Source organism: Podarcis pityusensis (genome assembly GCF_964106645.2).
Source record: "Podarcis pityusensis genome assembly, chromosome: 9".
Lineage (NCBI taxonomy): Eukaryota > Metazoa > Chordata > Lepidosauria > Squamata > Lacertidae > Podarcis > Podarcis pityusensis.
The window spans coordinates 62,883,128-62,896,968 of NC_138034.1; the positions used below are offsets into that span (position 1 = coordinate 62,883,128).

General features: G+C 44.6%; 1 protein-coding gene across 1 annotated transcript in view; it reads right to left on the reverse strand.

Moving 5' to 3' along the window:
- The window catches only part of PTPN13 (protein tyrosine phosphatase non-receptor type 13), a 121,065-nt gene extending 119,328 nt beyond the window's left edge, over positions 1 to 1,737 (reverse strand). The window contains exon 1 of the mRNA XM_081021316.1: positions 1,618 to 1,737. Coding sequence (XP_080877442.1) covers positions 1,618 to 1,732 — 115 coding nt within the window. The 5' untranslated portion in view covers positions 1,733 to 1,737. The remainder of the gene's footprint in view (positions 1 to 1,617) is intronic.
- Between the last annotated feature and the right edge of the window lie 12,104 nt (positions 1,738 to 13,841).

Here is a 13,841-nt window from a genome sequence, read left to right on the forward strand (position 1 = left end):
CACAGAGCTTCAAGTGCTTGGGATGGGAACTTACAGAACGGCCATTTCTCCAGCTCAACTTTTCATTAATGCTGATAAATCAAAAGCGGCTGACGCAACGGTCCACATTGCTGCAGCAGCATTCGTGCTAGCACCATGCACTCTGACCCGTAGCTTGTTGGTAGGCTATGGGAACATTCCCCCTGACCCATTTTCTAGACCCCTTCCTAGAACGTTCATCTTTCATTACAGCAAAAAGCAAGTCTCTAGAAGGGCTAGGCGAAATCTGATTTTCAACATCAGGATATATAACCAGCTAAACATCACAATACATCATAATGTCTGATATAAGGATGGAACTATGTAAAGGTATTGGCTGGCTTCATGGTTTTCCCCACATTGTGATTTTGTGTAACACACACACACACACACACACACACACACACACACCATGATTTGCTATCTATTGCCAGGTCAAACATTATGAAATCAACATCATGATATGGATTTCAAACCGGTTTTGGATGATACAGTCATACCTTGGAAGCTAAACAGCTTAGTTACCGAATGTTTTGGCTCCTGAACATCACAAACCCGGAAGTGACTGTTCCAGTTTGGGAACTATTTTTGGAAGCCAAACATCCAACAGGGCTTCCGCAGCTTCCAACGCAGCCAATCAGAAGCCACGCTTTCGGAAGTCGAATGTACTTCTGGAACGGATTCCGTTCGACTTCCAAGGTACGACTGTATATCGATCAAATCTGCTCTCTAGCTCTTTGGCTCATGAAGATAAGGAAAAAGAAAAATGCAGGCAGTGCCATGCAACTAGGAAACTTGGGTGATGGGGATGACAGGACATAAAAGAGGTATTGGCACAACTCCTCCGCCTGCCTCCCCCCCCCCAAAAAAACCCAACAACACCACGTTAAGGACTGAGCACCCTTACTAGCTACAAAAAATCCGAGTACAGCTGGAAAAGAAAAATGGGAGTGGTGATGGAATGGAGTAGCGTCAAGAAGGACATGGCTGGCTAGCACCCTAAAGGGAAGCACACTTCTTAGGACAATGCCCTGCAGTGTTTTGTTGCAGGTCCCTATTATTCTATTCCATTCTCCAGCAAGAACATCCCACTGTTTTGCCCCCCCAAAAAATACAGAGGCCCTGGGATGACTAATGTCTGGCACTTATTTGTCATTTTACCAGAGATTTAATTTTGCAGATGTGATTTAATAAACCAAATATCTTCCAATGTACTGGGCTACATTTACAGTGGTACCTCAGGTTACATACGCTTCAGGTTACAGACTCCGCTAACCCAGAAATAGTACCTCGGGTTAAGAACTTTGCTTCAGGATAAGAACAGAAATCGTGCTCCGGCGGCGCGGCGGCAGCAGGAGGCCCCATTAGCTAAAGCGGTGCTTCAGGTTAAGAACAGTTGCAGGTTAAGAACGGACCTCCGGAACAAATTAAGTACTTAACCCGAGGTACCACTGTATTCCCATTTTTGCCCTTATACAGGAATCCATGACAGTGTTCTCCAACACACACACACACACACACCCCAACCCCCAGTTATGCACAGGTCAACCACAAAATCCCCACTCCCTGCAAAGCTTCTGTTACAAGTCAGGACCTTACCTTTCCGGAACAACTCCTGAAGGCTTTCCGCGCTTTGATTCAATACAGCCCATATTTCTTCTTCATGCAGTGGTCCTCCCCGAACCTCCAGGGCTTCAGCTAGTGACACATGCATGTTATCTGAGGAATCAAGACAAGATGACACTTGTTCAAGAATGTGCCAGGACTCCATTCAGGTCTTTCTGATGCGTACTATTTGCATAGAATTCGGGAGGAATTTTGCTCTGAAGGCAACAACAAGGGCAATTCAAACCTACCTCCAAAACACAATATTTAGATTCCTGAAAACATCTTGCATGCAAAGGGCATATGAAGAGGGGTTGCTTCTAGTCAGAGTAGACAGTTTGAGACTTGACGGACCAAAGGTCTTATTGGGACTAAGGCAGTTCCATAGGTTCTATTCTCACATTAAATGCACTAAGCGGCATTTATTTACCTTTTTCCTTGTGCTTGTATAAATCTTCCTCTCTCACACATCAGGGCTAGTAGCCCAGAGGCAGGCAGGGAAAAATAAGGAGATGTTTGGTACTGTCTTATGCTGACTGACTCTCCAGACAAGGGTCTTTCCCAGCTCTCCCTGGAGACACAGAGGATTGAACCTGTGACCTTCTGCATGCGAAGTATGTGGGGCTTTGCCACTGAGCTACAACCCCTCCCCTAATGCAGTCTGTCTGCAATTCACCAACAGCAAGTTGCTTGGACTGAAGTGTCAGGACAAAATCCAGAGCTTCTGTAGGGCCAGTACACTCACCAGGGCAAGACGGTTTGAACATATAACTGCACTGGCTGCCAATTTGTTTCCGGGCCTAATGTAAAGTACTGGTTTTGACCTATTAAGCCTCAGGACTGCAAGACCTCATGGACCTCCTCCTCCCATATGAACCAACCCAGACCCTGCGATCATCATCTGACGCCCTTCTTAGTGTGCCTCATCTGTGAGAGGTCCAGAGGGAGGCAACACGAGAATGGGCCTTTTCTGTGGTGGCTCCCCACTTCTGGGGTACGTTCCCCATGGAAGCCTGCCTGGTGCTTTTATTATATATCTTAAGGTGTCTGGCTAATTAAAAAAATCTATGGCCTTTCAAACTGTAAGTTTTTGGTTGGTTGTTATACTTTTAGGTTTTCATATTGTAAACTACCCTGTGATCTCTGGATGAAGGGCAGTATAGAAATTTTAATAATAATGATAATGATAACGATAATGATAACGTGACCCAACTGGCTATTAGTGTCACCTGATCTCTGCTGATTCAGAAGCTGCAGTAGCACCACTTAGCCACTTGTAATGATGGTGCTACGGCACAGCTGAAAATAGACCAGCAATTCCCTCTGGGCTGTTCTGCAAACCATCCCTAAACATAATTGGTGTCGCCTGTTTTATAAATCTTATTGCCCAAGACAGTGATTTACTAATGAGGTATTTTATGGGTAAGAACTTATTAAGTATCCAGCCAGCTGCTATCAAGAAAGCAGCTTTCAAGTTTCAACAGCTCCTCCGCTATCAAGACCTGTGTATGCTGGGGAAAGAGGAATCGCCTCAAAAACCAACCCCAGAACTTCTGCAACAAGAATTTAAAAACCTTCAGCCAGGATAAATTGTGCAAATGCAACACATTTGAATGAGTTCTTCCTTTCACACAATTCATTCTGCTTTTGGAAGTCACAACGACAGACAAGGAAGCTATGCAGGATACTGAATCTCTGCTCCTTGGAAAAGTTACTCAGCACTTCATTTAGCACCAGGCACAGTAAATACCGTTTCAAGCATGTATTTTCAACTATAAGGAATAGCAACCTGCTTTTAAAAAAGAAAAGAAAAAAGAAATGCTGATATTCTGCAGCAAATACTATACAGTGGAACCTCGGTTGTCGAACGCTTCAGAAGTTGAACATTTTGGCTTTCAAACGGCGACAACCCAGAAGTGAATGTTTCCATTTTCGAACACGTCTCGGAAATCAAACAGCTTCCGAGGCGCTTTTCTCCATTTTTTCAATGGATTTTGTCGACCGGCAATTGCACACCGGTTGTCAAATGTTTCAGAAGTCAAATGGTCTTCCGGAATGGATTATTTTCGACAACCGAGGTTCCACTGTATTCTGAAGCCAAACTTATATACTGAAAGCACACTCAGTTTTCCAAGTGTGGACCTTAAGTGGTCAAAACCGAACCATCCACACACAACAGGGAGGTATCAACACCAAAATTTCCAGAAGTACATAACACCTTTAGAGTAAAAGCTTAAGGGACAAACTACAGAACTGCCTATTGAGGACTGAGCACTCATTCTTCTGAGAGTATCTGATGACTGCTGGGCCATGAATGCAATGAAATATATTGAAGAGGCTGTGGCTAACTGGAAGGAGCCATGAACAAGAAGCACTTGTGAGATAGGCTCTAGAGTGCTTCAGGTGGCACATATTAAATCCGACTTGAGTCGTGGGTTTTGTCCTCCTGTGCTGGTATTTCCAGGTTGAAAGTCTGAACCTTTGTGACTAAACAGAAGTGAAAGCTCATGTTTTAATAGCTTGAGTTCACTTGTACGCCTAGAGCCATTTCATACTTGCTTGTAATCCCATCATCATGTACTGCCAAGAATTATATGCCGCAGATGTATTACTGGAGAAAAGAATGGTGAAGACATGAAAACCACCAGTTTGACAATGATGCTGTTTCTTAAAAGCCCTTTATTTCTGCCATAAAACTACCCTGACAGTGTTTGCTTCATTTGATAATAGATTTGAGAAAAGTGAACTCATACAACGTTTGATGCCCCACATGGCAAATTTGGCTATAATATATCAGGGATGGGGGAAGAAAATTAAACAAGTTGCAGGTGGTGTTGTTTTTTTTTAATGGAACCAAAGAACCACAGAATTTAAGAGTTGAAAAGAAATCCCAAGCTCGATTTTGCAAAGTTTTTTGCAGATAAAGTTGCTCATATTCGGAAGGAGGTAGACACTACCGTGGTAGCAGGGGCAGGGCGGGAGAGTGCTAGAGCCCTGTCTGGTCAAGTTGCATGGAATCAATTTCAATCAGTTACCTCTGAGGATGTGGACAGGCTGCTTGGACGCGTGAAACCAACCACCTGTCTCCTTGATCCCTGCCCATCCTGGCTAATAAAAGCAAGCCGGGAAGGGCTGGGCGATGGGCTCTGCGGGGTGGTAAATGCTTCCCTCTGTGAGGAAGCATTCCCAGACCCGCTGAAAGAGGCGGTTATTATTATTATTATTATTATTATTATCATCTACTCCAACCCCTTGCAATGCAGCAAACACAGCTAAAGAACCCCAGACATCATCATCATCATCATCATATATTATTTCTACCCCGCCCATCTGGCTGGGTTTCCCCAGCCACTCTGGGCGGCTTCCAACCAAAGATTAAAAATACATTAAAACATCAGTCATTAAAAACTTCCCTAAACAGGGCTGCCTTTAGATGTCTTCTAAAACAGATCTAGACAGATCACCACCCAACCTCTGTGCATGATAAGAAAGCCATGATAAGAAGTTAATCGACATGATATAATGGTAAGAGGAATACCATGGAAAATAATGGATCATCATAAACCAACTAGTGTTGGAAATATATATAGCACAACTGAAAGAAACAAAGGTTTTCAGTCATGTTGCCCATACAGGCTGTGGCTATATGGGCCAATAATCTGAATAGGCAGCTTCCTATGTTTCCCTACACGTTTCCGATACTGGCAGCTCATTCAGCACAGTGTCACACACCACTGAAAGAGCAGCCCCTTCAACGGCCTTGCTTTGGCCTTCTGCCATACCTGCAGCACCCAAACCAACCTTGAAAGATGTTCCACATGCAGCGCATTGCCATAATCCAATCTGGAGGAGGTGACCAATGCCTGGACCAATGCCACAACTAAAGCATCCCAATCCAGGAACGGACACAACTGTTGGCACCAGTCAAAGATGTCAGAAGGCACTCCTAGACAATGAAACTACATCCAGTGTCAAACACGTATCCAAGAGCACCTCTCAAGCTATGTTCCTTCAGAGTCAACCCTCATCCTAAACAGGCAATTTCCCTGACTTGAAAACCACTCACCCACGTAACCTCCATTGTACTAAGATTCAAAGCTCAGTTTAATTACCCTCATCCAACCCATACAGCTCCTGAGCAGCCACACCTGATTCGAATTTTATGGAGATGTAGAGTTACGTGTCCTTAGTGTGTTCATGACACCGTTCTTCAAACTCTGCTCCCAATGGCTTCATGCAGATGATAAACAGCAAGGGGGAGGGGGGGACTGTGCCCTGAAACCCTATAGCGTAACTGACCAAGGGCTGAAGAGCATTCCCCAGATATCACTCTCTGGAACCAACCCTGGAGATAGGAGTGGAGCCACTGCAAAATAGTACCCAGAATACCCATCCCACAAACCTGATCTGGGAGGATACCATGGTAGGTAAAGGGAAAGGTACCCCTGCCCGTACGAGCCAGTCGTGTCCGACTCTAGGGTTGTGCGCCCATCTCACTCTAGAGGCCGGGGACCAGCGCTGTCCGGAGACACTTCCGGGTCACGTGGCCAGCGTGACGAAGCTGCTCTGGCGAGCCTGCACCAGCGCAGCACACGGAAACGCCGTTTACCTTCCCGCTAGTAAGCGGTACCTATCTATCTACTTGCACTTAGGGGTGCTTTCGAACTGCTAGGTGGGCAGGAGCTGGGACCGAACGACGGGAGCTCACCCCAACGCAGGGATTCGAACCGCCGACCTTCTGATCGGCAAGTCCTAGGCTCTGTGGTTTAACCCACAGCGCCACCCACGTCCCTATTCCACCCGCGTCCCTAATACCATGGTAGGTATTATCAAATCCAACAGTGAGATCTAGGAGAAGAAGCACAGACACTCTCCCCTTGTCTTGTGCATTAACTAGCTTACCAATGCCAGGAAGTGTGTGTTATCCCCAGCACAGCCTCATTAACTGGTCATTGTGATTATTTTGCTTTTATGTTATTACATCACTGTCTGTTTTTTTTGCATTTCATTTTTCTCCCAATGTTCCCTCCCACACAAACTCTTAGCTATGTGTATATATTGTTGGGTTTTTTAAGTGTTTGATTGTAATTGGTTTAAAAGAATAAAAGAAGAATTCCCTGGATGCCTAGATCCAGGTTTGGGACAAACACTCTCTTGGTGAGAGAGCCCCAGCAGAGCAAATCATAAAACATGCAAGAAAGTAAAGCTTGGAAATATAGGCTGATAGACCTTTAAGATATTCCCTTCTAAATTCCTTCCAAAGTTCCCCTTACTTCCCTTAGCAAAGAAAAATAGAAAACATGCTTGGTCAGTTAAAAATATTTACTTGCAAACTCTTCAAAGGTCAGATTTATGTGCTTTTCAATACAGCAGCAAGAAAAGACAGGCAGCAAAACAGTTTCAAAAAGGTAAGAGTTTCTTAATTATTTGTATAGAAACACAAATTATAGAAATACGGTCTAAGTTTGGAAGAAAAAACCCATACATACTTTCTTATCAGAATCACATGGTGGAAGAGAATGAACAAAGGCTTTGGTAACCTCTCCTCCCAAGGTGAGGGGGTGTGACCTAGTTAAGTCTGGCAGAACTGCTTACTCTATGGTCTTAACCCCTTCACACATTAACTAGAGTTAAGCATGCTCGTTACACGAGACTGATATTTATCCCACATACTGTGTATGTCTGCCAATTCGGAATTACACTTCATGCGCTGGCAAAGTAGACTGCGGCCCACAAATGTTTATGCCACGGTGAATTTATTACTCTTAAAGCAGTCACAAGACACTTTGTTGTTTAAACTTCAACAGGCTAACACAGCTACCCCTCTAGGGGGGAAAAGACAGTTTTAGTTAGCCTTAACCACTAATGATTATGCAAGGAACAGTAGTTAAAGCAAATGAAGGTTGGTACTGGCAATGGCATTGTAGAAGATAGAAGGAAGACACAAGACACATGCTAGATCTCCAAGCTATGCTTTGGAGTGTTGTGCCTGTACTGAACCTCTTGGAAGTAAATGCAGAAGAGGAGAAAGTCAGTCAAGGAAAGTCAGAATGCAAACAGATTAGCTAAAATGTACTTAACAATACTGGTTGGTTGTTGGAGATGCATGAAGGCCAAACTTTTTCTGCAAATGGTGGGGTTGCTGCTTAATTAAAGAATGCAGTTTTATTTCTAAGTAAATAAAATTATAACTGGTTGTCCTTCTACTCAGTTGACGCTGACAGAAAACCCCACATGTACACTATATAAAATAATATAAACCTCAAGACCCCACCCTTCTCACCCCTCTTCTCCCCCAACCTTACACTGTAAAGGAAAAGGTAAAGGTACCCCTGACCGTTGGTCCAGTCTCGAACGACTCTGGGGTTGCGGCGCTCATCTCGCTCTATAGGCCAAGGAGCCGGCGTTTGTCCACAGACAGCTTCCGGGTCATGTGGCCAGCATGACTAAGCCACTTCTGGCGAACCAGAGCAGCGCACGGAAATGCCGTTTACCTTCCCTCCAGAGCGGTACCTATTTATCTACTTGCACTTTGACGTGCTTTCGAACTGCTAGGGGGGCAGGAGCAGGGACCGAACAATGGGAGCTCTCCTTGTCGCAGGGATTCAAACTGCTGACCTTCTGATTGGCAAGCCCAAGAGGCTCAGTGGTTTAGATCACACCTTATACTGTACTCAACACTAATGTCTAACAACAAATGTAACTGATTTGTACAAAAGACCCCCACAACCTGAAAAAAAGAGACGAGGCATGTACTTTTGTAAACCAAGAAATTCTTCAAAAATACTAATAATAAAATAACTGGCTGTCCTTGCAGTCAATCTGGTAATGATTTTGGAATAGGTAAAACTTCAGGTGCAGAGCAGTGCATGGGAAACCAATAGAATGTCCTCAACAGACCAAAGGCAGAGAAAAATATGTGGCTTAATAGTACTGAATAAAATGATATAAATAATTATGGGATGGAAGAATCGACTCAACAGAAATATTCAGAAAAACCAGCTTCCTTTTATCCTTCGCTGGGTCAGGCATCACACAAGGGGAGTCTGTGTTGCTGGATCTTCTAAACATGATGCAATATATTTACTGAATGCATTTTCTCTTATGAATGTGATTATGAAAATGTGATTTTTTTTTATTTTAATTTTTTTAGAAAAAGGAAGTCAGAACGAATAGGTGGTTCTTGGGGAGTCGGCTGAATATAGTGATAAGAAGATTATGCTGGTGGGAAACCAAGTAGCAAAGGACATTAAAATGTGCATAAGCGCTTTTCAAACTCTTTAAGCATTAGCTAGATGAGCAGGATCAGGACTATAGTGTGTGCGGGGGGAAGGGTTAACCGTCTCCATGAGTGCCAAAAATAGGAATGCTAAGGGGAACCCTGCTGAATAAGACCTAAGGCTCATCTAGCATCTTGTTCTCAAAATCACCAACCAGAGGCACCTGGGACCCAAGAACACAACAGAACTTGGTTTCCAGGAACTAGTATTCCATGTGTGTTGTCTTCTGACATTGTTAATGACACCCGGTCATCATGACTAGCTTCCACTGATAGCCTTATCTTTCAGGAATTTGTCTAATCCCCCTTTAAAGGCATCCAGGTTGGTGAATATCAGGGGTCTCAGAAAATTCTGATGGAAACAGAAATGGGAGCAGAAATTGCCAACGTTTCCTTATTCATCCCATGTCCAGAACAGAATTCAATCCAGCAAATACAGTGGTACCTCAGGTTACAAACACTTCGGGTATTATTATTATTTTTACAATCTGCAGTGGTACCTCGGGTTACAGATGCTTCAGGTTACAGATGCTTTAGGTTACAGACTCCGCTAACCCAGAAATAGTACCTCAGGTTAAGAACTTTACCTCAAGACGAAAAGAGAAATCATGCTCTGGTGGCGTGGCGGCAGCAGGAGGCCCCATTAGATAAAGTGGTGCTTCAGGTTAAGAACTGTTTTAGGTTAAGAACAGACCTCCGGTACGAATTAAGTTCATAACCAGAGGTGCTACAGTATAGTCTTCGCTGCTGCAGTTGTTTCCAGTTCATGTGAGATGTAATTGGGTATGTTTTCCTTCCATTTGCATTGTGTGTGCTTTTGCGGGGTAGCGCGGCAGCAAAAGATGGCGCCTTTCGCTGCCACGGTGCCCAGCAAACCAGCTGACTGCAGCCAAGTAGGTGGAGATGCTAGGTGCCAAAAGCGGGCTCCCAGAGACATCTCCATCCAGCCGCAAAAGACCAACTGCCAGTTGCGAAATGCGACTGGCGCCCAGCTAATTTCGAATGTTGCTTGGGACTACAATTCCAATCGTCCCTGACTGTTAGCTGGCTGGGGCTGATGGGAGTTGGAGTCCAGAGGCATCTAGAGAGCACCGCATTGGCTACTCCTGTTGCTCTTAGCCAATAGCTTTTGAAATATGAGGACTGCATCCCAAGGGAATGCAGGGAATACACAACATCAATTCTTACAACACTTCTTCACGACACTCCAGTTAATCACTGCCAAGCAGAGCGCTGCATCACATTCCTCTCTTGCACACTGATCACAGAACTAGAGCATTACCTTTTCTCAGAAGTGGATTCACTAATGCCAAAGCGATTTCACAATGGGCAAACGGCAAGCTTTCCCCTCATGAAACACACCCACTTCTTTTTTTAATTATTATTTCCCAGATTCACCTGGGAATGAGACAAACTTGTTTCTGGACGTTTTGTGTGTAACCAACTGGCACGTTCTAATCCCAAACTCCTGTTGTTCTAATAACAGCCTTTTTAAAATATATATATATAGTAGAAAGGGGTAGGGGGAAGGAGTATTTTGGAACACTCACTTTCAAGCACTGAACTTCCAACAATGCCACGTTTAGCCAACACACTGCACCTTATCCTAAATTGCTATTCAACAAACTGTATTCAATTTCAACTACAAAGGCAAGTTTGATTCTTGTAAAAGCGAATTGCCCTTGTAAGTAATCACAGGGTTCTTGAATCGCGTTCTTCAAATTAAGGGATGGATGCACCTCTGCAGGCCGTCTTATACCACCTCGGCGGAGCGTGCTCCCAAACGGCACGTCTTTCTAGGTTTGTCTGCCCCCTCCTCACAACTTTCATTTTTAATTGGCATATGATCCAAGCAACAGCAACCAAGGCTAATCCAATAAACGAAAGTGACTAGGAGCGTTTCAAAGAGTTCATTAGCACTGGTAACCCTACTTAAATGGGCAGATGAGCTTATTAGATCCCAGGAGTGGTTGCTATCAAGAACAGAAGTGCTGTTTTTCTCATCCCAAATTGAGCAAGTGTCAATTATTGTTAATTTATGGAACGAAGAACATAAGCAGAGTCCTCCTGGATCAGACCAAAGCCCATCAAGTCATAGATTAGAATATCATAGAATCATATAGTGGGAAGGGACTACAAGGATCATTTAGTCCAACCGGCTGCAATGCAGGAATCTTTTGCCCAATCTACGACCCTGAACTTAAGAGTCTCATGCTCTACCAACTGAGCAATACTCCAGTACACTGTTTTCACAGCAGCCCATGGGAAGTCCACAAGCAGGACGTGACTGCAACAGTGCTCTCCCTACTTGCAATTCCCCAAAACTGGTGTTCACAGAGGCATACTTCCTCCAACAGCGAAGGCTGAGAATAGCTATTGTGGCTAGTAGCCACTGGTAGACTTATCCTCCATGAAATTGTTTGCTCTGCTCTTGAAGCCATCTAAGTGTCAGGAGTTCAGCCTACACTCGAGTAGGACTCTGGCAGAGACACATGCCCGACTGACATGTTCCCTCCCTCCTGGTTGATCATTCGGGAGCTTCATAAGCTTTCTTCAGCCTGAACATCACAGCAACCGATGCCAACCGACACCGACACACTTAGGGATTAGCAGAGTTTGTGCATCATGCCCATGACAGACCGCAGCAACTCAACATTTTGGCTAATCTACTTTATTTACATATAAACACACACGGAGCACTGCAACATGGCTCCCTCTCTCTCTAGCATCAGACAGCAAAGAGAAAAAGAACAAAGGACAATAGTCCCACTTCACGGAACACAGTAACACAAACATCCTGTTTCCATCACTTCCCACTCTGTGGAGTCAAAACATATACCGTCATGTGATAGACAAAAATCCCATGACTGCAATCATAGGTCAGGAATTCTAACACTAAGTTGGTGGCCACCACTACCCACTGCGGGATGCAACCTAGTCCACGGGACAACTGCTCTGTGAGGCAAGACGTTATGCCACACTCATAGTTTAGAGATGGATGCAAATGAGCCACACCAAGCCTCAGGTCACAAGGGTGATTTAGAAAGCTTTGGCTTCCACTTTTGCTTCACTGCAGCTCACTGCGGCATCTGAGCTAACTAAACTATGGTTAACAAGCCAATCTGAAACCACTGTTTAACCATTAATCCAGGGATGGGGAACATGTTGCTGGACGCTTGCTCCCATCAGCCCCAGCCAAAATGGCCCATGGTGAGGGATTATGTAGCCCAACAAAATCTGGAGTGTCACAGTTCCTCCACTCCCGCATAAACTACAGTTTGCTACAAAAACAATGAGATGTGGTCAAGCAAAAAATGTAAGTGAAGGCTTCCTAACTCCCCTCCACAGGCATGCCGGACCAACAGGGGAATGTGCAAGCCTTAGGCTTATGCTAAACCATGGTTCAATGTGACGTCCAAACTGGGCTAACAACTGCCATGCTTCAAACTCTGATTTTGAATTGCAGTAAAGCAGGAATTGCTGCTGGCTTAAATGTAAGCCTGGCAGGAAAAATGCTTAGTCCAGAAAGGATGGAGTGGCAGGAAGGCATACCTGATCCTGCCATCTGCTCCCAATTCCTTAAGGGTAGTCATGAAATCAGCATCACCCTGCATGCCCTGAATCCAAGCCCAAGCCTGCCTTAGTTAACCACTAATCTGTGCACCACTAATGAAAGAAAGGGAGTGAGTCAGACTTCCTTGACCAAGCACACACTCTCTAAACTTTATCCAGACAGACAGGAGGAGAGGCACTGTCAAATTTCCTGTGTTTGTGCCATTTCCCCAATCTAAGTTACTCCCCCAAAGCTGCTATTTGCCCTCTGGGATGAAGTATGCAAGCATCATCCAGGTGGCAAATCAACATGAGTTGTAAATCCTTTAACATCTGTAAATAAGCAATTAAATAAAATGTCATCTACTGGTCAAGGTGATTATTACACCTACTGTAGACAATATAGGTTAGCTATCTATTCAGTCTTAACTTGATATTTGGAGATAGGAATATCAGTGCAGTTACAAATATTTCTAACTTCACTGATAATACAGAGGCTAGCAGAATCTTGTCTAAGTGTTATCATCTTCTGTTAGTTCAGCTGTGATCGCCTTTAATAGTTCTCTCTAGACATCCCAGTATTGCAAGACATTTCTGGAAGCCAAGTAGGAAAAACAAAAAATAGAAGCTGCAGAAATAATTACTCAACTTCCTTTCTGACCTATGACATTTGTAATTCAAAGCCTTAATGGCTGCTTAACAGAAAACAAATTGTGTCTAAAATACTGAGTCAAAACAGAGTTCCATAGAACTCAAATAATACTTGACACTGAATGACTCAAATGCCGAGTTGCTCAATAGGTTCTAAGGTCTCACCCTGATAGTGCAATGCTGTGGTGTATTATGCAAGGCAAAGAATGGGCAGGATTGTGCTCTCAATGCAGTATCTTTCGTGGCCCAGCTCCCAGGCCCCTCTCATCAAGCGACCACAGGCTGTGGACGGCACCAGTTAGTTAGCTGCTACTTGCAGTCTCCCCTCCTCCCAAGTCTTCTACTGTATGCAGAGAATTCAGGAAAATGAACTACCCTATCACTTTGTACTAGGGACGCAGGTGGCACTGTGGGTTAAACCACAGAGCCTAGGGCTTGCTGAGCAGAAGGTCGGCGGTTCGAATCACCGCAACGGGGTGAGCTCCCGTTGTTCAGTCCCAGCTCCTGCCCACCTAGCAGTTCGAAAGCTCACCAGTGCAAGTAGATAAATAGGTACCGCTCCGGCGGGAAGGTAAACGGCGTTTCCGTGCGCTGCTCTGGTTCGCCAGAAGCAGCTTAGTCATGCTGGCCACATGACCCGGAAGCTGTACGCCGGCTCCCTCGACAAATAAAGCGAGATGAGCGCCGCAACCCCAGAGTCGGTCACGACTGGACCTAATGGTCAGGGGTCCCTTTA